This window comes from Adiantum capillus-veneris, chromosome 4 (assembly GCF_014529385.1).
Source record: "Adiantum capillus-veneris isolate H3 chromosome 4, ASM1452938v2, whole genome shotgun sequence".
Classification (NCBI taxonomy): Eukaryota; Viridiplantae; Streptophyta; class Polypodiopsida; order Polypodiales; family Pteridaceae; genus Adiantum; species Adiantum capillus-veneris.
This window is the reverse complement of record NC_140934.1, coordinates 64844860-64869634: the sequence shown is the minus strand read 5'-3', so window position 1 is coordinate 64869634 and position 24775 is coordinate 64844860. Positions and strand designations below refer to the sequence as shown.

At 44.4% G+C, this 24775-nt stretch overlaps 1 protein-coding gene across 1 annotated transcript in view; it reads right to left on the bottom strand.

Moving 5' to 3' along the window:
• The window catches only part of PIFI (post-illumination chlorophyll fluorescence increase), a 65505-nt gene extending 41531 nt beyond the window's left edge, over window positions 1-23974 (bottom strand). The window contains exon 1 of the mRNA XM_086510606.1: window positions 23777-23974. Within this exon, the coding sequence (XP_086366732.1) occupies window positions 23777-23867 (91 nt within the window). The 5' untranslated portion in view covers window positions 23868-23974. The remainder of the gene's footprint in view (window positions 1-23776) is intronic.
• Between the last annotated feature and the right edge of the window lie 801 nt (window positions 23975-24775).

Here is a 24775-nt window from a genome sequence, read left to right as displayed (position 1 = left end):
TCAACGGTTGTTTAACGCACACCATGGTTTTCCTCATCTAGTAGCCATCCCGAATGGAATAGTCCGCTACTATCTCCCCTTTCTGTATTCGACTGAATACATCTGCAAAATTTGTTCTGTGGCGTACTGACCGACCATATCCTCGACGTTCCTATGATGTATCACGGAAATAGCCAGAACCAACGGCTTTCGGGACAAAGTATTTGCCACCAATTTCTTATGTCCCTGCACATGACAATCCGGAAGTAAACTGTGACAAGATGTTTGCCCACCACATCTGCTTTTCCGATAGTTGCTTCCATGACAAGAAGTAGCATAAACTCCCATCATCTATGAAAAACCGTACAATCGGCTCCGAGTAGGTAGTGTCGCCACTGAAAAAGAGCTTGGATAGCCACCAAAAGCACTTTCACATATCTGTACTGTCAATTTCGGCCTTGAAAACAATCGAATCTCGTAAGCAATGACATTGGCCTTCTTGCATTAAGACCGCATCCAGACTACGACCATAAGTATCACAATATACTTCAAACAACTTCTGCAAGTCCGGCAGAGTTAAAACTGGTCCCGTAGCCAATTTCTCTTTCAAAGGCTAAAAGGCAGTCACCTCTGTGGGTCCCCACGAGAAAGGGGCTCCTTTCTGTGTCAAGATATGCAAAGGGGAAGCAACCTCTGCAAACTTTCGAATGAACCGCCTGTAGTACGAACACAATCCCAAGAAGCTTCAATCACGGATAGTCTCTATCTTGGCCGGATCCATTTGCACTCCTGCTGCTAAGACAATGTGTCCCAAAAAGTGTATCTCTGGTAGGAAAAATTCACTTTTCTTCGCGTTAATCACTAACTTGTGATCTCGTAATGCCTCAAAGACCTGAAGCAGATGATCTCTATGTTCTGCCTCATTCTTGGAGAAAGCAATGATATCGTCAAAGAAAGTGCCAACAAATAGCCTGTACTCTCGAAAAATCTTGTCCATCATCCGGTTAAATATCGCAGGAGCATTGGTTAAGCCAAAAGGCATCACCAAAAACTCAAATAACCCAAAAATCGTCCGAAAAGCTGTCTTGTAGACATCTCCCGGCGCGATTCTAATCTGATGATATCCACTCTTCAAATCAATCCTACTAAAGCATGAGGATCCCTGTAATCTATGGAGTATGTCATCGATCCTAGGAATCAGAAATTTGTTCTTGATGGTGATTTTGTTGGGAGCTCTATAATCGATGCAGATTCTCCAAGATCCGTCTTTCTTCAAAACCAACAACACTTGAGAACAATACGGTGAAGTACTAGGCTGGACAAGACCCTTTTCCAAGAGGTCTTTCACTTGGTTCATAATCTCTTCGTCCTGGACTCGGCTCACACGGTAAGGTGGCCGGTTCGGTGGTGTGCTTCCAGGTATCAGATCAATAGTAGGACGAGCGGATGGTAACTCGCCTGGCAGGCCTTCTGAAAAGCAATCGGCATGAGTGTGGAGAAAATCTTAGCGTTCTTTTGTTCAGGTCAAAACATATTCAACCTTTATCCATCGTTCAGTTCTCTCCCAAAAAAAAAAGAGTAAAGAAACTGAAGTGGCAAATACGTAAAACTCCTCGTGCCCTAAACACCCCTGTCATTGCAAATGAAGTTTGCCAATGCTCGGTGTAATGACAATATCCCATGCGCATGCCACTCGAACTACCTCCGCCTGTGGCCTCAGCCTATCGGGCGTAATTCCAAATCGAGCCGCCCATTCCAAGTGAAAAGAACTTGGCCTTGGCTCCTTCAAAAGAGCTCCCTGATCTTTCACTTTGCCCCAAAAGCGGCAAAGTTTGTACTTTTATTCATTTGATTCGGTTCAAGCCCCATGCAATGTGGTATCGGTTCTGCTTTTTATCTGCGTTTTTTGCCACGTCTCTCAGCTGCTTTAGAACTTTCTACCCTTTCTTCATCCCATTCATTCGGTGCCTTGTTAGGGCACTTCGCGAAGATATGCCCAGTTTCCCCGCATTCAAAGCACTTCCCCTCCTTGATGAAGCGAGCTCGGTCCTAAGGAGTAAGCCTGGGTCGTGCATCTTTCTTTTCTGAGTTGCTCTTTCTCTTTCTACTTTCATTTGTCGAAGTGTGTTCAGCTCTTTGTGTCATGATCTCATCGGCGGGGTAGGTCAGATTGCCAGAGTGAATGGCAAAACCCTATTTCGCAAGACTCATCAACTCCTAAATGGAAGCTGACTTCTGTTCTAAGCAGTGATCTCTGATCTATGTAGGTAGACCCAAGGTAAACCGCTCAATCTGCTCCTTGAACGAGATCTTCTTAAATGAAGAGGCGGGTAGAAAAGAACTTCAGGATCTCTCGCAATAAGCGTCCACTGTATCCTTCTTGGTCATCCGAAGATGGTTCCAAGCAGTTCGTATATCGCGTTCATACTCTCGAGTCAGCCAAGAAGAAATAAAAAGCCTCTTGAATTTCATCCATTTAACTGGCGCAGTCTTGCTTAATAGAAGCATGGACCACCAAGTTCGAGCATTCCCCTTAAAGTAAGAGGCAGCTCTCCGAATCTTAGAGTACTCTGAGTAACACCCTCCCGCGAAAGCGATGTCAAACTGTTGTACAAAAGACAAAGCCTTCAAAGCATCTCTATATCCAGAAAACGTGTCAAATTTAATTGACTATCCACCTTCTTTAAACTCTCGGACTTTCTTGCTTTTGTCTTCCAGAAAGTCATACTGGTTGGCTTTGTAAAAATTCTTCTTTGCATAAAAGTTGTTGTCATCAGAGTCTGAACTGTTTGTAGACAAGTCCTCTGTAGAACTGTCACTCACGGGGCGATATTTAGACTTCTTTGTCTTTTTCTTGCCCTTTCCGAAGCGTTGCTTTTTGCTTCGCTTTTTGCCTTTTCACTCTTCTTGGCTAAGTCAGATGAGCTAGAAGAACTATCAGAAGAAGAAGAAAAAGAAGAACTGGGTACTCCTTCAAATCGAACACGCTTCTTCTGTTTCTTTGCCTTTTCAAATGTCGACTGACGACCCAAATAACCAGGGAAGTCAGTGCCTTTCTTCTGCTTTTTGCCGTGCTTTTTAGCTTTGTTTTGCGCGTCAAAAAGCTGAGCAATCAGTGCATCAACCACCTCTTCTAATTCCTTCTCAGAATACTTCTTGTGAGCAGAAGGTTTCTTGAGAGCGGGTTTTGGGGGTGGTGGTGTGGTTTTCTACCACTGCGCATGTACCTCCTGGAAAGAAGCCTTGCTCATATATTTTGCAAACTTAGTGTCCTTCACAAAATTGAGCATCATCTTTGTTACATCGTTGTTGATGCAATATAAAGAAATACCGAAAGGGGCGCCAACTTTTGGGGCCAATACTCTCTAGGGTGGAATTCCGCCACTCTGTGTCGCGTGTTGTCTCTCTCTCTCTCTCTCTCTCTCTCTCTCTCTCTCTCTCTCTCTCTCTCTCTCTCTCTCTCTCTCTCTCTCTCTCTCTCTCTCTCTTTCAATTCAGTTGTTATTGAAGTGCTAAAAGTCTATTCAATCTGTTCTTTTCTATGGGCACGTGGTGCCAGTCTTGTGACAGTGGTATCAGAGCATCATGCGTGTGCTTTTCTGAAAGCATACCGGTCCTACAAAAGAGCAGACAGAGCTATTGGAATTTTTATCTGAGGTATCTTCACCCTCCAACCCGGTCTTATTAGCCACTCCCACCCTTACTTCATCGCGCATCGGGCGCGCTCCCGTCTTCACCACTCATGTGTCACGTGACACATCCAACCCTATGTGTCCGTGGACAAGCTACAATATGATCAGGGTTCAGTCAGTCCAGTCAAATCTAGATTAGAAGTGATTTGGCACTTTTGTGAGTCTATTCGTAGACCGTGCATGCCCAGTCACTTAGTGTAGATGCATATCCTCTGGTTGCACACAGCATGATCATCAGTATTCCCATCAGAATCCATCAGATTCCATCAAGGGGATTTTCCAGTGCATTTAGCCTATTTTACCTATTTTTAACATTTTTCACTTATTAATTTAAGTGACTTCCCAACAAAAGTAGGTAGGGCAATTTTGCTAAGTTCGTATATAAGCAAACTAGAGCTAGCAATATTTGGCAGAAGAGGCAACAAGAGCCAAGCTCAGCACGCAACTTCTCAGCAAAACCTTGGCGGTTTCCCCCTCCAAGCAAGATCCCAAGCCTTGGCGTTTTCTCCAAGCAACATACCTAGCGTTTTCTTCATCTAGCACTAACGCCAGCAATACCCAGTCCCTAGCGTTTCTGGATCAGATTTGCATCGCCACAGTACCCAGCCACCTAGCGTTTTTGCAAGGACCAGCTTTGCTAGCGTTTTTGGAGGCATTGCATCAGCATTTTTGGAGGCATGAAACAGTAGCAAATTCAGCCATGAAACAGTAGCAAATTCAGCCCATGAAACAGTAGCAGATTCAGCCCATGAAACAGTAGCAGATTCAGCCCCAGTAAGACCTCAGTTTTCAGCCATTAAACTGCAGATTTTCAGCATCAAGGAACCACCAAAAACAGCCCCCAAATCAGCGTTTTTGGCTCAATCGCAGATTTCAGCCCATAGCGTTTTGGACAGCAGTAGAAAGATGGCAGATTTCAGCCCTTAGGTCGACTTCGTCATCCCTGTTGTCATCGTCGACATAGCCTAGACTTGTATCAGTTTCATGCATACCATTTGTACTAGATTGTGCAATCATAAGTAGAGGACTCTCGCAGACGAGAGTGGGGCCTTCGGAGGAGGGTTTTACAACGTCTCAGGTGTCGTATCTCTCTTCTCTCTCTATCTCTCAGTCTCATACACCTGCACGCACAGTGTCCATTCACTTTGTTGTGATCATAGCATTTTCTCATTAAGAATGGAAGGTAGAGCTCTACCTTCCATAAGAACAAAAGGAACCTTGAGCACAGTTCGGAGCACTCATCTTGAGCAAAGCACAAACATTCATTCCGCTGCACCTAACATCATGTCTTACAAGGCATAAGCCATTAAGATCACTTGCAAGAGAAGGATCCAAGACTTGTTTCGAGCTGTTGTTTTTCTCAGAGACAGTGCCATGCAGATGCTGATGTCTACAGCTACCAAGCCGCACATTCCAAGGACTTGACAAGCTTTCAAGAAAATTATTTTGCCCAAAGTTATATGGTTTCTCGCATCTTCCTTTGAGTGCAACTTTTGGCAGAGTGGGGTATCCTGAAATGCTTGCCATGGAAACCCTAGCAGATTATATCTTGAAATTTCTCCACATCTCTCAGTAGATGTCTCTTCCTGAATTTATAACCTTGGAGGTTTCAGGATGGAAAGTCAATCGACTTTTTGAGCTCGACTGATGTCGAGATTGCTTTTTAAGTTTAAAAGCTGTTTGAGAACTTGTTTGGTGATCCTGTTTAGAATTTGTTTGAAATGGATAGTATCTGTTTTGAACCTGTCTTGGTGCCGGTTTGAATTGTTTGACTCTGGTTTCAATGCTTGACTCCCGGATGGAGAAGTGAGAAATACTATTTTGGTATTGTTTAAACCTCGGAACGACGCAAGCTGATGCCTGGGGAGCGTTTCGTTGTATGTTTGAAAACCTCCGAACGACACAGGCCGATGCCTGGGGAGCGTTTGGTTGCATGCTTGTAAAACAATTGTTGTTGTGACTCCCGACCCGGACTTGGATGGTTATGCAGGAGGAGTATTAAGAAGTCTGAGCAATGGTTACTCTCAGCACCTCCAAACGACGCAAACTGCGGTCTGGGGGGGCGTTTGATTGTAAAAGGCTATATATCTCCCGGCCCAGAACTTTTTAGGTTATGCAAAAGGAGTGATGAGGGGGTCGTTGAATATCTCCCGGCCCGCACCTTGTTAGGTTATGCGGGAGGAGTGTTCATCGGCGACTTTATATTTCTATGTCTTGTAACATGCATATGTGAGCATTTGTGTTGCATTGTGATGTGCCAACTACTGAATATTCCTAATTGGATGAGATTGCCTGGGTATGTAATTTTAGTGCATCAAGACACCCGTGGCAGATCAGTACGGTCTGGGTGTGATGGCTAATTTTACTACGTCGGAATATCAAGAGTTCCGATCTGGACAAAAGGAGAAGCTAACTCCTTGATCAAAAGAGCAGAAAGGAGAAGATAACTCCTTGATCAAAACAGCCGAAAGCAGAAGCTAACTCCTTGATCAAAAGAGCAGAAAGGAGAGGCTAACTCCTTAACAAAAAAAGAGCAAACGGAATGACCCTCGGAAATTTTTGAGTTAACTTGAGTTGTTTTGCAGATTTGTTGTAATCGCGGACGATTACTCTCTTTCAAGAAGGGGAGATGTAACAAACTGCTGACGTGTCAAAGCCTTGAAGAATGGAGCCGACTTGCAGATGCCGGCCGAGGGGCCTAAACCCTAAGAAGAACAAGTAACAGAAGAAGAAGTCCTACCAACTTATGGGGACCCTGTCCGATGGGGCCCCAAGTGACATAAAGGATTAAAATAAAGCAGGACCCGCGCACACGCAAAAACTGATGACATGGCAGATTTTCGAAAATTGCGCTGGCATGATGACGTGGCAGGTTGTACGGATTTCCGTGTTTTGCGCTGACTGATGATGTGGCAGCTGTACGCTTTTTGGCTTTGCTTTTTGACCAGATGCTCTTGAGTTTGAAGGATTTTCACTGTAAACTGCTTTCGGGGCCTAGGGCCTTTCAATATGAGGTTAGGGCTCATTCTTTGGCATGCTTCCTTGAGAAGGTGCAGAGTCTGGAGTACCGGCTTGTACTGTGTTGATGCAATATAAAGAAATACCGAAAGGGGCGCCAAGGTTTGGGGCCAATACTCTCTGGGGTGGAATTCCGCCACTCCGTGTCGCGTGTCGTCTCTCTCTCTTTCAGTTCGGGTGTTATTGAAGTGCTAAAAGTTTGTTCACTCAGAAAAGAAAGATGCACGACCCAAGCTTACTCCTCAGGAGCGGGCTCGCTGCATCAGGGAGGGGAAGTGCTTTGGATGCGGGGTAACTGGACATCTCTCCGCGAAGTGCCCTAAAAAGGTACATAAAGAATAGAACGACAAGGACGACGAGAGTTCGAGAGCAGTTGAGGAACGTGGAAGAAAAGGCAAGATGAAAACAGGACTGGTTCCAGATTGCCTGGGTACCAACCCCAGCACGTTTGACGAGAGTACAGAACTTTGCCGAGCTTGGGGCAAAGTGAAAGACCAAGAGGCCCTGATCTTCTTTGATGGAGGAGCCAAGGCCAACTTCATTTCACCGGAATTGGCGGCACGGCTCAAGATCGCTCCGGATCGGATGGGACCACTTGCAGAGGCTATTCTACGGCACTCGGCAGGGACGTAGCCATTACACCTGTCATTGGCAAACTTCGGTTGCGTTGTCAGGGGTATTTGGGACATGAGGACTTTTACAGAATGCCTCTGGAAGGTTGTGATGTTCTCTTGGGAATTCCCTAGTACCACAAGAACAACGCCGTGGTCGATTCTCGGCAGAGGAAAGCAACATTGACTACAGAGAAGGGCAGAACCATTGTACTCGATATAAAACTAAAGGGCGAGTCTATCCCTATTGTATCGCCTTCGGCCATTTCTAAATTAATGAAATCCAGTCTGTTTGTTTACTCGATCTTTATGAAAGAGTTGAGTGACGAGGATAGGACAAATATGTCTAAACTTGATAAAGAACGCAAAGATTTTCTCCACTCTCATGCCGATTGCTTCTCAGAGGGCCTGCCAGGCGAGTTACCACCTGCTCGTCCTGAAGATCATACCATTGATCTGATTCCTGGAAGTACACCACCGAACCGGCCACCTTACCATGTGAGCCGAGCATAGAACGAAGAGATTATGAACCAATTGAAAGACCTCTTGGAAAAGGGTCTCGTCCAGTCTAGTACTTCACGGTATTACTCTGCAGTGTTGTTGGTGTTGAAGAAAGACGGATCTTGGAGAATGTGCATCGATTATAGAGCTCTCAACAAAATCACCATCAAGAACAGATTTCCGATTCCTAGGATCGATCATATACTCAATAGATTACAGGGATCCTCTGTTTTAGCAAGATTGATTTGAAGAGTGGATGTCATCATATCAGAATCGCGCCGGGAGACGTCTACAAGACAGCTTTTCGGACGAATTTTGGGTTATTTGAGTTTTTGGTGATGCCTTTTGGCTTAACCAATACTCTTCCGACATTTAATCGGATGATGGACAGGATTTTTCCAGAGTACAGGCTATTTGTTGGCACTTTCTTTGACAATATCATTGTTTTCTCCAAGAATGAGGCAGAACATAGAGATCATCTGCTTCATGTCTTTCAGGCATTACGAGACCACAAGTTAGTGCCAAGAAAAGTGAATTTTTCCTATCAAAGATACACTTTTTGGGACATATAGTGTCGACAACACGAGTGCAGATGGATCCGGCCAAGATAGAGACTATCCGTGATTGGCCTGATTTGTAGAATGTCCATGAAGTTAGAAGCTTCTTGAGATTGTGTTCGTACTACAGGCGGTTCATTCCAAAGTTTGCAGAGGTTGCTTCCCCTTTGCATGTTTTGACACAGAAAGGAGTCCCTTTCTCGTGGAGACCCACAGAGGTGACTGCCTTTCAGACTTTGAAGAGAAATTGACTACGAGACCAGTTTTGACTCTGTCGGACTTGCAGAAGTCATTTGAAGTATATTGTGATGCTTGTGGTCGTAGTTTGGGTGCGGTCTTAATGCAAGAAGGCTATGTCATTGCTTACGAGAGGCGATTGTTCTCAAGGCCGGAATTGACAACACAGATTTATGAGGAAGAGCTTTTGGCGGTTATCCATGCTCTTACTCAGTGGCGGCACTACCTACTCGGAGCGGATTTTACTGTCTTCACAGACCATCAGAGTTTACGCTACTTCTTGTCACAGAAGCAGCTATCGAAAAAGCAGATGCGGTGGGGAAAAAATGGCCAGGACTTTTTTTAAGGTACAGTTTGAAAATTGTGCTTTATTAAAAAACTCACTTACAAAGACTTGTAAGTTGCAGAGAATTGAGTTTTTAGACTCTCCTGCTTCTCTCCCGAGCCTGCTCTCTCTCACCTGCTCGCGCTCCCGCCATCACCTGCTCGCCTTCAGACGCTCACGCCGACGCGTGGAGCTCCTCGAACTTCGACTTTTCGCAACAGTAAAGTGCAGAAAAGGCCCGGTTTCGTGTGAAATTTCCAGTTTTTCACGCACTTTGCCATGAATTCCTCCAGCTCAGATGTGCAGCGTGACGACGCGCCAGGTAATATTCCAAATTCCATTCACGCATGCTCTCTACACATGGATTACAAGTACTTTATAGAGTTTCGACCAGCGTGTTACCGCTCTAGAAAACGCGAATGTTCGGGCGAACCTTAGCTTGGCCTCTCTCGAAGGGGTCGTACAGGGGCTTAGTTCCCGACTCTCTACTCTCAAAAATATGGCTCAGTCGACGACTGCGCGTATCTCCGAGGGCGAAAACCATCTCCAGCAATTGCGGATGAAGATTGCTGCTTTTGGACGTTCACAAGGTGGTCCGACTGCCACGATTCCATACAAAACTACAAATTTCTCGAATGAAGAGGAGTGTACGGAACTGGCCGTAAATAACTGGCTGCATCAGTGGACCACATATTTTGATCTTCATGGGGAGCATGATGAACGGAGGATTCAGACGATTCCTCTCTATCTGCGTAGTAAGGCGCTTACCTGGTGGCATGACATGACAGAAAAGCCTATGACGTGGGCTGACTTTTGTGTAAAATTCAAGAGGGATTTCGCCAAAATGGATCCTTTGAAAGCCTATGCCAAACTGCAGAGTCTTTCAATGAAAACTGTCTTTTGATAAATATACGACAGCTTTCAAAGAGGCGCTCACCTTCTACAAGGTGGATTCTACGCACGTTGTGCACATGTACCTGCTGGGATTACATGAGGATTACCGTTGGGCTTTAATCAAAGACAAAGCCCCGACTGACGTCGAGGATGTAGTGGCAAAGGCCAGGACGTTCCATTTAATAGATGGAGCGAATTATGAGAAGAAAAGAACTGTAGACCATCAATCCGGTGAGGAAGCTTCGAGGAAGCAACCCTCAGCCCCTATTGCAAAAAATCTTGTTCTTTTTCAAGGTCAAACATATTCAACTTTCAATCATCATTCAGTTCTCTCAAGAAAATCGAGTAAAAAAACTGAATTTCATCAAGTACAATCTCTTTGCCCTTCGTTTATCAAAGTCGCTTTCTTAGCCCGATAGTCAACCACGGCGTTGTTCTTGTGGTACCAAGGGATTCCTTGGTGGACATCACATCCTTCCAAAGGCATGATATAAAAGTCCTCGTGCCCTGAACACCTCTGAAATTGCAAACGAAGTGGGTCGGGATTCACTCTCAGACTCTGCGTCCAGATGCTCTGAGAAGTGAGGCCCTCACCACTAATTTAAAGGTTACAAGGGATGCCCAAAAGTAGAGCCCCAAAAGCTTCAAATCAAAATCAACTGCTCTCTCTCTCTCACAGAGACTCAAAACTTGAAAGCAAAAGCATTCTCTCTCTCTCTTTCTTATTGTGTAGAGAAAAAGCAAGAGTTGCGTCGCTCATCATTTATAAAAAAAATATTTTTAAAAAAAAGCCTCCGCGATTTCCGAAAATTAGGGTTTTTGGTAAAAATTAGGGTTTGCAAGAATTTTAGGGTTTCTGCTGTCCGTAGCCACGTCATCACTTTGTGACATACCCCCCTCTTGAAAGCATTGTAATCGACCGCGATTACGCCTGCAAAACCGACAAAAGCCATAAACCGTCTTAGCAGACACTGACTGTTAGTACCTACGTACTAGGAACACACTTCTAGCACATGTACAAAATCGACAGTCACATCACACGACATCACAGGACATCACCAGACATCACAGGACATCACATGACATTCAACATTCATTCGGATCTTAGACCATGATTTATAGGCAATGTAGCTAGCAATCACATCTACGTCCAATCGGGACCTCATTGATGTCCGATTGACTAACCTCTATTGCAGCCATGTCTATTCGAGATCAATCAGACCAAAATGCTATAGTCATTTCGGCTATCAGTTCCTGCACTCAAAAGAAGTCAAGAACAAATCAGTATCATTATCAGGAATTCCATTTCATAAAGTCATCTAGCAGAATACTGTCAGCTCTCAGTATCCCTGAAGCTCAAAGAGACATCAGTGACTTTAGTATCAAAATCAAGGCATCTGTTGACAAAGGAGCGGAGTAACTCCCCTCTTGTGCATCCCACTGCACTAGATCTTCGGCCAAGCTGAATTTCTGGGTTCCGTTTGGGAGTAGACTATGCTAAACCAAAACATCGAGGTAAAGTTTCACAATCCGAGGAGTATCTGCTAGGCCCTCCTCCTCCATCCACTTCGCATCAAATGCAGGAAAGTTCTTGAACTTAACCAAGAACCGCCTTCGGACTTTACCTTTCTTCATATCCGTATGTGCCAAAATCTGTTCAGGAACAAGGGTCTCCTTGTTTTCTTCCACTGCAGGTTGCTCATCAGGCTCTCCATCATCAAGCACATCACCCTTAATAGGTTTCAAGAGATTCACATGTAATGCATTGTGAATCCTCCAAGTATCTGGCAGTTTCAATCGGAAGCAGACATCATTTATCTTTTCAGTAATCTGGAAAGGTCCGTAGTATCGCATACTAAGCTTTGGAAAAAAAGCCTCTCCTTTCCCTTTTTTCTTTCTTAAGCGTGCCTTCTCAGAGCGTAAGAGCACCCAATCATCCTCCTTCAGTTTGAAGTCGCACGATGGCGATCCGCTGCCTATTTCTATCGTTCTTGAGACTTCTGCAAAGACTCGCAAACCTTGGCGAAAGCCGTATCCAAATCTCGCGAATATTCATCCGCTTCAAATATCTAATCTTTCGTGCTCGGGAAGGATGGAACCTTCGCAGCACTTTCAACAATCTCAAATGGCGTCTTCCCCGTCGAAGAGTGTATCTTGTTATTGTAGGCAAATTCCACCAAAGGTAAGTTCTTTTCCCATTGAGTCTTCTGATCCGAGATACAAGACTTCAATAAATCTAAAACCACTGAATTGGCAATCTCAGATTGCCCGTCAGTCTGCAAGTAAAACGATGACGAGAACTGCAACCGCATGCCAATGTTCTCCCAAATTGCCTTCCCAAACAAACTCATAAATCACGGGTCTCTGTCGAAGACAATTGTCTCAGTCGTGCCATGTAATCAGGAAATCATCGTGATCATTTTGTGTTCTCGGGAGATCAAAAATGAAATCCATTTCAATATTTTCCCAGGGGCGGGTGGGTATGGGTAAAGGTTGTAACAATTCCTGTGCCTTATGCCTGTCAAACTTGACCTTCTGGCATACTGCGCAAAAACTCTTCCACATTCTTTTTGAGTCTCGGCCAAAAGAAGTATCTCTCTACCCCTTCATGGAGGTAGCAATGCCGTGGTGACCCATAAAAGGTGGACAGTGGCATTCAACCATAACCTTTTCCCGCAACGGTTGTGTAACGCACAACATAGTCTTTCTCATCAAGTAGCCTTCCCAAAGGGAGTATCCAGCTACTGTCTCACCATCCCGTATCCGTGTGAAAATATCTGCAAAATCTGTATCTGTGGCATACTGATCGACCATATCCTCGAAGCTCCTATGATGTATCGCGGAAATAGCCTGAACCAACGGCTTCCAAGACAAAGCATCTGCCACCACATTCTTCTGTCCCTGCACATCGACAATCTGGAAGTGAAACTGTGACAAGATGTTCGCCCACCGCATCTGCTTTTCCGAAAGCTGCTTCTGTGACAAGAAGTAGCGCAAACTCTGATGGTCTGTAAAATCCGCTCCGAGTAGGTAATGCCGCCACTGAGTAAGAGCATGGATAACCGCCAAAAGCTCTTTCTCATATATCTGTGCTGTCATCTCCGGCCTAGAGAACAATCGGCTCTCGTAAGCAATGACATGGCCTTCTTGCATCAAGACCGCACCCAACTACGACCATAAGCATCACAAAATACTTCAAATGACTTCTGCAAGTCCGACAAAGTCAAATCTGGTCCTGTAATCAATTTCTCTTTCAATGTCTAAAAGGCAGTCACCTTTGTGGATCCCCACAAGAAAGGGACTCCTTTCTGTATCAAGATATGCAAAGGGGAAGCAACCTCTGCAAACTTTCGAATGAACCGTCTGTACTACGAACACAGTCCCAAGAAACTTTCAACTTCATGGACATTCTTCGAATCGGGCCAATCACGAATAGTGTCTATCTTGGCCAGATCCATTTGCACTCCTGTTGCTGAGACAAAGTGTCCCAAAAAAAATGTATCTCTGAAGCATATGATCTCTGTGTTCTGCTTCATTCTTGGAGAAACCAATGATATCATCAAAGAAAGTGTCAACAAATAGCCTGTACTCTTGAAAAATCTCGTCCATCATCCAGTTAAAAGTCACAGGAGCATTAGTTAAGCCCAAAGGCATCACCAAAAAAACTCAAATAATCCAAAAGTAGTCCAAAAGGCTGTCTTGTAGACGTCTCCCACTCTTCAGATCAATCGTGCTAAAGCACGAGGATCCCTGTAACCTGTCGAGTATATCATTGATCCTAGGAATCGGAAATCTGTTCTTGATGGTGATTTTGTTGAGAGCTCTATAATCAATGCACATTCCCAAGATCCGTCTTTCTTCAAATTCAACAACAGTGCAGAGCAATATGGTGAAGTACTATGCTGGACAAGACCCTTTTCCAAGAGGTCTTTCACTGGGTTCATAATCTTTTCATTCTGTACTCGGCTCACACGGTAAGGTGGCCGGTTCGGTGGCGTGCTTCCAGGTATCGGATCAATGGTTTGATCTTCAGGCCCTCTGAAAAGCAATCGGCATGAGTGTAGAGAAAAATCTTGGCGTTCTTTTGATCAGGTCAAAACATATTCAACCTTTATCCATCGTTCAGTTCTCTCTCAAAAGAATGAGTAAGAAACTGAAGTTCATCAAGTACAAGCTCAAAGCCCTTCATTTATCAAAGTCGCTTTCTCGGCCCAGTAGTCAACCACGGCGTAGTTCTTGTGGTACCAAGGGATCCTGAGTAGAACGTCACTCGCGTGCCCTGAACACCCCTGTCATTGCAAACGAAGTTTGCCAATGCTCGGTGTAATGGCAACATCCCATCCGGGTGCCAGTCGAACTATCTCCGCCTATGGCGTCAGTCTGTCGGGCGTAATTTCCAAATCGAGCCGTCAATTCCAAGTGAAAGAAGTTGGCCTTGGCTCCTTCAAAAGAGCTTCCTGATCCTTCACTTTGCCCCAAAAGCGGCAAAGTTTGTACTTTCATTCATTAGATTCGGTGCAGGTCCCATGCCATGTGGTACCAATTCTGTTTTTCTATCTGCCTTTTCTGCCACGTTCCTCAGCTGCTCTCGAACTCACAGGCCTCTCGTCGTCTTTATCATTCTGTTCTTTCTGTGCCTTTTCAGGGCACTTCGCGCAGATATGTCCATGTTCCCTGCATCCAAAGCACTTCCCCTCTCTGATGAAGCGAGCTCTCTCCTCAGGAGTAAGCTTGGGTCGTGCATCCTTTTTCTCTGGGTTGCTCTTTTTTCTTTCTACTTTCATTCCCAGAAGTCTGTTCGGCTCGTTGTGTCATGGCCTCATCTGTGGGGTAGGTCAGACTGTCAGAGTGAATGGCAGAGCCCCGCTTCGCATGACTCATCAACTCCTGAATAGAAGTTGACTTCTGTTCCAAGCAGTGATCTCGGATCTTTGTAGGTAGACCCGGGGTAAACCGCTCAATCTGTTCTCTGAACGAGATCTTCTTGAATGAAGAGGCGGGTAGAAAAGAGCTCCAGAATCTTTCACAGTAAGCATTGATTGTATCTTTCTTGGTCATCCGAAGATGGTTCCAGGCAGCTCGTATATCTCGTTCATATTGTTGCGTCAACCAAGAAGAAATAAAAAGCTTCTTAAATTTCAGTCATTTAACTGGCGCGGTCTTGTTTAAAAGAAGCGTGGACCACCAAGTACGAGCATTCCCCTTAAAGTAAGAGGCAGCTCTCCGAATCTTGGAGTGCTCTGAATAGCGTCCTCCCTCAAAAAAGATGTCAAACTGATGTATAAAAGACAAAGCCTTCGAAGCATCTGAGTATCCTGAAAAAGTATCAAACTTGATCGAGTGGCCACCTTGCTTAAACTCTCGAACTTTCTTGCTTTTATCTTCGAGAAAGTCATACTGGTTAGCTTTGTAAAAATTCTTCTTGTTCGCATAAAAGTTTCCGTCATCGGAATCTGAGCTGTCTGTAGACGAGTCCTCAATAGAACTGTCAGTCTCTGGGCGAGATGTAGCCTTCTTTGCCTTTTTCTTTCCCTTCCGGAGCTTTGTTTCTTGCTTCGCTTTTTACCTTTTCTGTCTTCTTCGCTCGAATCTGAAGAGCTAGAAGAATTGTTAGAAGAAGAAGAAGAAGAACTGGGTACTCCTTCAAATCGAACACGCTCCTTTGTTTCTTTGCCTTATCAAAAGTTGACTAACGAACCCAAATATCCCAGGAAGTCAGTGATTTTCTTCTGCTTTTTGCCATGCTTTTTGGCTTTCTTTTGCGCGTCAAAAAGCTGAGCAATCCGTGCATCAACCACCTCTTGTAATTCCTTCTCTGAGTACTGTTTGTGATCAGAAGGTTTCTTGAGAGCGAGTTTCAGGGGTGGTGTAGTGGTTTTCTGCCACTGCGCATGCACTTCCTCAAAAGACGTCTCGCTCATATATTTTGCCAAATTCGGATCCTTCGCAAAACTGAGCATCATCTTTGTTGCATCGTCGATCAATTGACGAAGCGTCATCTCTCTTTGCTCCGCCCGAGTAGGCCGAGGCGGGCCATACTCTGTCTGAATCTTCGTTGTGATCCCTGCCCGCATCTCCAAATGCAGAGGGAGTCGACTGATCCTTGCGTGAAGCCATAGGTGCCACAGAAACAAAAAATGGGGATCGGATTTCCCGTAGAAGAGAAATCAACCGTGCTCTGATACCATTGTAACAGACTTGGACACACCAAGTCAAGAATCAACCACGACAGCACCAAATAACCACTTCAAAACAATTCACAGATCAATAGATTTGCACTGGCGCGGCGGAGTTCCATGCCTAGAGATATTGGCCCCAAAGACTAGCGCCCCTTTCGGTATTTCTTTTTATATTAATCAGTTCAAAGTACAAGAGAGTGGGTCGGGATTCGCTCTCAAACTCTGCGTCCAGATGCTCTGAGAAGTGAGACCCTCACCACTAATTTAAAGGTTACAAGGGATGCCCAAAAGCAGAGCCCCAAAAGCTTCAAATCAAAAGCAACTGCTCTCTCTCTCTCACAGAGAGTCAAAACTTGAAAGCAAAAGCATTCTCTCTCTCTCTCATTGCGTAGAGAAAAAGCAAGATTTGCGTCGCTCATCATTATAAAAATAATTTTTATTAAAAAAAAAAACCTCCGCGATTTTTGAAAGTTAGGGTTTTGGCAAAAATTAGGGTTTGCAAGAATTTTAGGGTTTTTGGCAAAAATTAGGGTTTCTGCTATCCGTAGCCACGTCATCACTTTGTGACACATAGATTGAGCATTATGTTGAAAAGTGAATCCTGGATCAGTCACATGCAAAAAGGGCCACAAATCAAGCCCATTACAGGTCAACATAAATTGGTCCCATGATTGCCGTTCCATATGAAGCATGTGAGAATGGCCAATAGTATTATCCGCAAGGTTTGGTGCATTATTAAAATCCCCGTAGAGAAAGGCATTGGAACGCCAACAGTAAGAGGAGATAGCACTCCACAACCGTGCCCTATCTGCAGAAGCGGTGTATGCACATAATCCTCCAAATTCGAAAACTTCCCCATTAACAATACATTGGATGACCATCCATCTCCCAGGCAAGTCATTGAAAACCAAGGTCGGGAAGAGAACAAGTATAAGCACTCCAGAATAGCCAGCTGATCCTACATAAGCTATCCAGTAGTCTGCAAAGTAAGATGGCTGTCCTGCAAATTGATGTTGGTTATGCTCTTGAAGAACCACAATGTCCACTTTACATGTATGTACATAGTGCAAGGTAAGCCACCACCTGTCGTGATTGCATATAACCCACGTACATTATAGGAGATGTAATTTTCAAAGAACTATGCATTCTATATGGTATATACAGTGGGCGAGGAAACGGGAAAAAGGGGAGAAAACTCAGGCATCAGTGCCCATCGACACATCCTCCCCAGCTGAAAGTACCTAAGGAGGTGGGTCAAGACTTGGACCGGATGATTGAAAATAAAGGCACCTTGCGATGAAGAGGCTTCTCTTGTAACAATTTCCTTGTAAGAGCGAACCACCTTGTACCAAGCTTCAGCCAAAGAAGTGTTGTCATTACAAGGGAGTTTTTTCTGAGCAACATTCTTCACAGGGGGCACATAATTACGAGAAGATGCCAAAATGCAGGCGGTAGCAGCTTTAGCAGGTTTCTTTGGCACTGTCCAAGTTTGAGAGGTCGCAACCTGTTCTTTTCCTTTTTAACATTTGGAGAAGCAGAAAGTGTGAACAATTGTAATTGTTTCCCTTTGCCTTTATTCGCCCCAGCTGTCGGGGAGGAGGTTGAAGTACCTTTGGTTTGAACCTCAGTAGAAGATTTCGAAGGGGAGCGAGGTTGAGGAGTAGGGACGGCTAAAGGAGGTGGTTGCAGATTTGGTTCCGGACATTCGGACTGCATATGACCAAATTTTCCACAGCGACAGCAAGAATTTGCAAACTTACCCCATTTAAGCTTAAATGGACGCTTTCCAACCACTGAATCCCTAGAATCGATCAAAATACCTACTGGTGTGGGGATATCTATGTCCCACAGAATACAAAAACGGTTTGTGTTTGCGTCCAGCTTAGAAGGGCAAATGACTTTGCCCAGCTGGCAGCTGAGCAGCCAACAAAGGAAGAAAGTGACGCCAAGTGCGAGGAAAGTCGACAACCTCGACCCAAACGGGACACTTGTGACGAATGAGACTCTGATAGTGCTTGCTGAGAGCCCAAGGCAGTACATGAGTCATCTGCGTATTGAAAAAAAGAGGAGACATTTCAAGCAGAGCATCCACGTCGGCCAGCAAGACTTCATAGAACCCTTGCGCGCCAAAGTAAACCCCTCAGACTCGTTGCCGTTTGAGTAGGAAATCAACACATTGGCCTACATCCTGAGCCGTAGGCATTCTACCTGGGGAAAAAAGAATCATCGCGGTAAGTGCATATTGAGCAACAGGATCCATAAGCTTTTGTATAGGGATGCGCACTTCCATGATGGGAGCGGATCCTTCCTAAGCTTGACGTGCATCCTCGAAATTCTCATGCAAACATTCTTTGATAAGGCTTAAAGCATCCATATCCGTAGATTCCATGGCTTTCCGGCGCTTGTATATACACTGATCAGTCGAATCCATGTGAAGCTCACACACACACACACACATTTTTTTGGGGGGGGATTTTGATATTTGATTGCTATTGACACAGACAGACACACAGGTTGGTTGTACAGAAACGCTCACACCTCTCTCCCTCACACAAAACGACAGAAGGACCGCGTACAGGCGAAATCAAACTTCAACCACTGGCATGCTGTGAAGAGCCTGCACAGGATAGATGTTGTGCAAAGTCGCGCGACAAACGAGTGGCAAAAGGATTTACCACGCACCCAAATCCCCCAGGCGCGCACACACGCACACACACATGCTTACATCAATCACAGCAACGCCTAGCTATACCCATAAACCCACATCCCACATCCCTTCCTACACGTACACCCCCTCTCTCTCTCACACACACACCCCCGAGAAGAGCTTCCTGATCTTTCACTTTGCCCCATGTGCGGCAAAGTTTTGTACTTTCGCTCATCAAATTCGGGTCGGCGGGCCCCACGTAATGTGGTACCAATTCTGCTTCCATCTTTCCTTTTCTTCTGCACTCGACTGCTGCTCTGTAACTCTCAAGTTTATCTTCTGGTGGTCCTATGGTTCATCTTCTTTTTAAGAGTTCTTGTCCGTCTCTTTCTGTGAGTACAGGTTCAGTTTTTTTGCACTCGTCTGTCCTTTCGGCTTTCCTCCCGACCTAAGAGGTGAAGCAATGATCACACGCCATCTTGAGTAAATCTTATCAATCGAGTAATTCTTCAAGTGTTTCGCAAGTCTCGGGTCTATGGAGTACTAGATCAATCTTTTCACAGATGTGTCAACCTGCAGTTGACGTTTGTACTCCGTTCTGACAAAATTTTCCACCAAGAATCTGTCCAAATCTTCATTCTTTTCTTCGGTTCCTGCGTCGATTTCAACTTTTCTTTTGCCTACCCACTGAGAGGTGTTATCTTTGTCAGATTCTCCACGAGAACCCATGTATAATCTGGGATTCTTTATGGCTTTATGCCCTGTAAGAGAGAGCGATGCACAATGTAAGAAGGGTGGGAGTGGCTAATACGTCCGGGGTTCGGACTTGAAGATTCTTTCACAAAAGCCTGCGTGCGCTGCAAAAAAAGATCGGACCCTCCGTAGACGAAGAATCTTTTTATGCTTTGATACCACTGTAACCGGCTTGGACACTCCAAGCAAGAAATCAATAGCAACACACGAACCGAAACTTCATAATCATTGAACTTTAATAGGGAGAGAGAGAGAGAGAGAGAGAGAGAGAGAGAGAGAGCCCGGCGGAGTTCCAGCTCACAGGTATTGGCCACAAAGACTGGCATCCCTTTCGGTATTCTTTTTATATTAACCTTTCAGCCAAGTACAACTTCAGTGGGTGCTCTCTCTCAGACTCTCCGTCTAGATGCTCTGAGAAGTGAGCCCCATTGGATCACTTATAAAGATTACAAGGGTTGCTAAAAGCAAAGCCCCAAAAGCATTAAACTCAAAAGCAATGAGTTCCAAAAACAACTAATTCTCAAAATCTACCAGCAAAAAGCACCAACGCAATTTGCGGAAATCCACATAGGCTGCCACGTCAGCACTGTCAGCTCAAATCTCGAAAATCCGTACAGTTAGCCACGTCATTGTCCGTATTGTTCTGCCACGTCATCATCTTGCATTATGCCACGTCATCATCCCCTGGACATGCCACATCATCAGTTTGTGACAAGCGGCTCAAGAAACAGATGGTAGAATTGCAAGCTACTCTCGCTCAGCCAAAAGTGCAGAAAGTGCTTAAGACCCTTGAAAAAGGAAAAGCAAAGATGGTGAAATAGCCACCTCAGAATCCCTCAGTATCCACTCAAACTCGGGGAATACCTCAGACTGGGACCTCAACACGACCTCAAAGGGACCCTAGAGTAGAGACCTCAACACAACAGGAAGAAGAAGAAGAAATCCCTTCGTCGACTTATTCGCCAGATTACTCTTTCATGAAGAACCTCGATGATATCATACCAAATGAGGAAATTGAGCTACTCCCAGACGAAGCTATAGATCAACCACCAAAAGCAGAAAAGCAAGACAAGGATCATAAGAAGCGCCAGCACAGAATTCCAATGGACAAGGATTCCAAAGCCATCACCAAGAAGCGATCCCGACACCACAAAAAGAAGAAGACGTTCAAAGCTGGAGATAAAGAAGTTAAAATCGAATGTTATAATGGAAAGAGGATTGATACGAAGACTCAAGTTTATTCGACAATTCGAGTGGCCCTTGCAGAAGGTAATTTCTCAGAGCGCTCAAAACTACGCCATGTTAGCATGTATCTGAAGGATATGGCTAGCAATTGGTGGCTTACCACAATTCTGGAGAAACGCAAACCCAAAGACTAAGAGGAGTTCAAAAAGGAGTTTTATGCTCAGTTCCCTCCACCCGACTTTGCCGATGATGTAAAGAAAGAATGGGATTGGCTCTCCCAAAGAGAGCATAAAGTTGTGTCCGACTACGTCACCAAATTTTGGGCGGTCCTCCTTAAAGTTACTCCCTTCATGAAAAATTCTTATGCAGAGAAGATGCGCAAGTTTGAAGCAAGACTCAAGCCAAAACTTCAAAAAAGTATAAAACTCTATCCCCAAAACACTCTTCAAGTTATGATACATTCTGCCCTGATAGCTAGTAACTTGCAAAAACTCTACTCGAAAGCGGCCTTCAGATCAACCCAAAGGCCCCGAAAAGAAGCCAAAGGGGGAGAAAGAAAAGTGAATGCCTCACTCCCTCTCAGTTGAAGGCATACATGGAAGAGGAAAAATGTTTCTATTGTTGTAAGAAAGGCCACAGGACACCAGACTACCCACAGCTTAAGAAAGATTCACCTCCTCCTGCATTAAATTCAGTTCCTAACGTCCAAACCAACACCAGGAAGGAGAAGGGAAAAAGGCAGCTACTCAAAGGGTGCGGCAGCTTGAATCGGCAAAGACTATTGATCCTATTTGATTCAGGCTCCACCAACAACTTCAGCTCATTGGATACCTCAGAATCTCTTGATCTCACTCCCGAGAGATTGGGAACTCCAATCAGTTCAGGATCAGCCTTTGAAGGCTTGACTACGAATTCCACTCCTATCCAAGGACAGTTGAATCTGAAGATCGGAAAGTACTCTGATCAAGAGTCTTTCCTAGTTGCCCCTATACAAGGATGTGGTGTCATCTTGGGTACCCTGGCGTTGTAAAATCCATCCCATCTCGGACTATGTAAGCGAGAAATTGTCATTTTCCTTTAAAGGGCAGCAGTATGATGTAGATGCTCATTGTACCCGATCTCCGGAAACGATTTGAAGTACGCTGTGATGCTTCAGGCGATTGCATTGGCTCACTTCTCAAACAAGAAGGCCACGCGATAGCTCATGAAAGTAGACGACTTCGTGATGTTGAGATTCATGCTTCCATCTATGAGAAGGAACTCGTGGCAGTCAATCATGCTCTCTCAGTTGGATCCATACGCGATTCATCCTTCAAGACTATATGACCCAAACAGTGAGTCCCCTTCATGAAGAACTCATGCTTTTTACCGTCCATAATCAGATACTCTTTCTTCATGATCTCCAAAAGTTCCGCAAATGTTCTTTCTGCTCCTCTTTACACCTGGAAAACACAGTTGTATCATAAAAGAAAGTGGCCAAAACTGCCTGTACTGCCAAAGGATGTGATCCATCATCCAATTGAAAGTAGCTAGAGCACTAGTCAAGCCAAAAGGCATGATCAAAACTTGTAGAGACCGTCCTAAAGGCTGACCAAGGCAAGCACATCTCTTGGCTCAATGTGAATTCGATGGTGTCCATTTTGCAAATCAATTGGATTGAAGCAAGCCAAATTTCCCTACAAACAATCCAATAAATCATCAATCTTTGAAATTGGAAACTTGTTCTTGACTCAGTCAGCACAACGTACAGAGCGGAAGAGCACTAACACAGTCTTATTTGCAACTGAAACCTACTTGCAAGAGACACAGGAAGCAGAGTTCCCCACCGAGAGAGTTGGCCCCCAGATAGGTGGCCCTGGAGATATTTTTGAAATGGTCTAGCCACTTGAAGAAGTGATGAATCGCTGCAACAATACAAAGACTGAACTAAAAATAGCAAACTAAACTTCATATCAGTCTTGAGTCAAGACACAGAGGCAAAGTTCCCCTCTCAGAAGCATTGGCCCCTCAAAGGGTGCCCCTTGTGGTAATTCTTCCTGTACTAGACTCTAGTGAACAGTTGTGGTTACATCATTCCATTAGTCCACTCGCACAATTTGGTGGCATCTGGCACACTCACCTTCAATTTATAGGCACAGGGGGCCCAAAAGCATATACTATTCACAACCTGGCCCCAAAAGCAGCCAGCCAATAGACATGTAGGGAATCTGAAAGAATCGCTTGCATAGAGGATTGCCACATAAGCAATTTACGTAAAAACTGCCTCACCAGCAGTGTCAAACAGGCTACCACGATGTCAGTCTGTATAGTCCACCACATCTTCCGTCTGCAATCTCTTTCTGGCTCTTTGCTCTCGGTTCGGGTCTTGCACACAGTGAGTGTGCCACATCAACCGTCTGTGGCATATCGGTAATCAAAGAGAAATCGTGTTACACCTGTCAAACTGACATACAGCAAGAGCTTAACAGACACTGACTTCATGCAAACATGCTCATTTTCACCCACACAGAACAGTAAACACATGACAATCGAAAATGGGGCTGTGTACGATAAAACAAAATTCAACAATCATCTAATGTTCACAATCTATCAATTAGATGGCCTTTTGCCACCACATATTGGAGCGCGTAGCTGATTCTCACCTTCAAAATCTCACAGGTGATGTTTTCTTGTTTTGGTGGTTTCTTTTTGTTTCGTGTTACTGCAAGAGTTCCATCTGGAAGTAATTGCAATTGAAGGATCGAGCGCGTAAGCATCTACTAGGACAACTCAGTAACTACATTAGTGTCCAACGAGGGTAAGGCTGCAGGCATCAGTATATTTTCCGCGCGCCACATGCCCCACAAATACAAATGCCAGTCTATACGCAATAAATCCTCTGTATTGACTCTCCACTAAAACTCTAAATTACAGTTTTGCAGACCCCCTACAGAATTATGTGTCGCTGCATGCTCCAAGGCCAACGCACATATGTAATCTCACATACTCTTTCCTGGGATCCGAAGCACAGCCAATCAAAACTGGCCTCTCTGCTGCTTCGTGTGCATGGACTACCCAAATCAAAGCGAGTTATTATCAAGATTAAGGGTCGGAAGTAGAATTTAATGCTTGTCAATCTCCATGTTCTTAGTTATCAGTCCATGTCAGTAAAATAGAGTGTCGCGAGCTTGCCGTTAAACACAAAGAAAAGAAACGTACGGTGATCAAAATGGCTGATCCTGTGTAAAGGAGGTGACGAAAATCTGGTAAGCACTCCATGTACCAGTGCAGACGATACACAAGAAGCCATTGCCTGCTTCCCGGAGTAAGCAGCGGGCTCGGGAAAATATGAAGAAGGGTGGTAGAGATATTTTAGCGAGAAGGCTCGATCCTTGACCACCAATGCGAGATAATGAGGCTCTCATAGACCAAATTAAGTCTCAGTCTGTTGCTATAATTGTGGGTGGGTTTCATTCGTTTCGCTTCTTGTCAAAACATTGTTGACAAGTTGGTCCCAACAATCTTGGAGAAATAAAAGTACCTAGAGTGCTTCCTTAGCTTCAATCATGTTGATTTGTAGTTTAAGCCAAATGAGTTGGAGTAGAGAACGTCAAATAATGTTACCTTGTTTTTGCTTGGTGCCATGTCCCATAGGCGACAATCATGATGTTTCAATTTTGAAAGGTGTACTTCACAAAAGAACCACGAAAAGGGTTAGAATTTATTTAAATTTATGATCCAAAAAATTTTAATATGATTTTTTTTCAAATATTCTTCCCTTTTTATGTTTGAAAAAGAACGAAAACATGCAAGTTTCTCTGCATGGGGCTTTGAATAGTCCTCTCCAGTTTTTATAATACGTAAGCATGTGCCATTCCCATGGTATCAAAAAATTTTCATAGCGATCATTTCACTATCTTGTCAATTTTGATTAAAGAATTCAAAGGCTTTTACATACCTTTCTATTTTGTCATTTACAAATGCATAGGTGATAGCATCTGAAAAGAGGACTTCTCTTTGAATTCGATGAAGACAGCACAATGCTTTCTTGTCGCAGCCATGTTGGACACATCTTGCAATGAACAACAATAGACAACATTTGGGAGACAAATATCATTGAGAACTTTATGTGCTTCCGTAAGAGCACCACGTTCGACATACATATCAACCAAAGCAGTGCTAAGCACACCATGCTTCTTCACCAGCCTCTGACTAGCA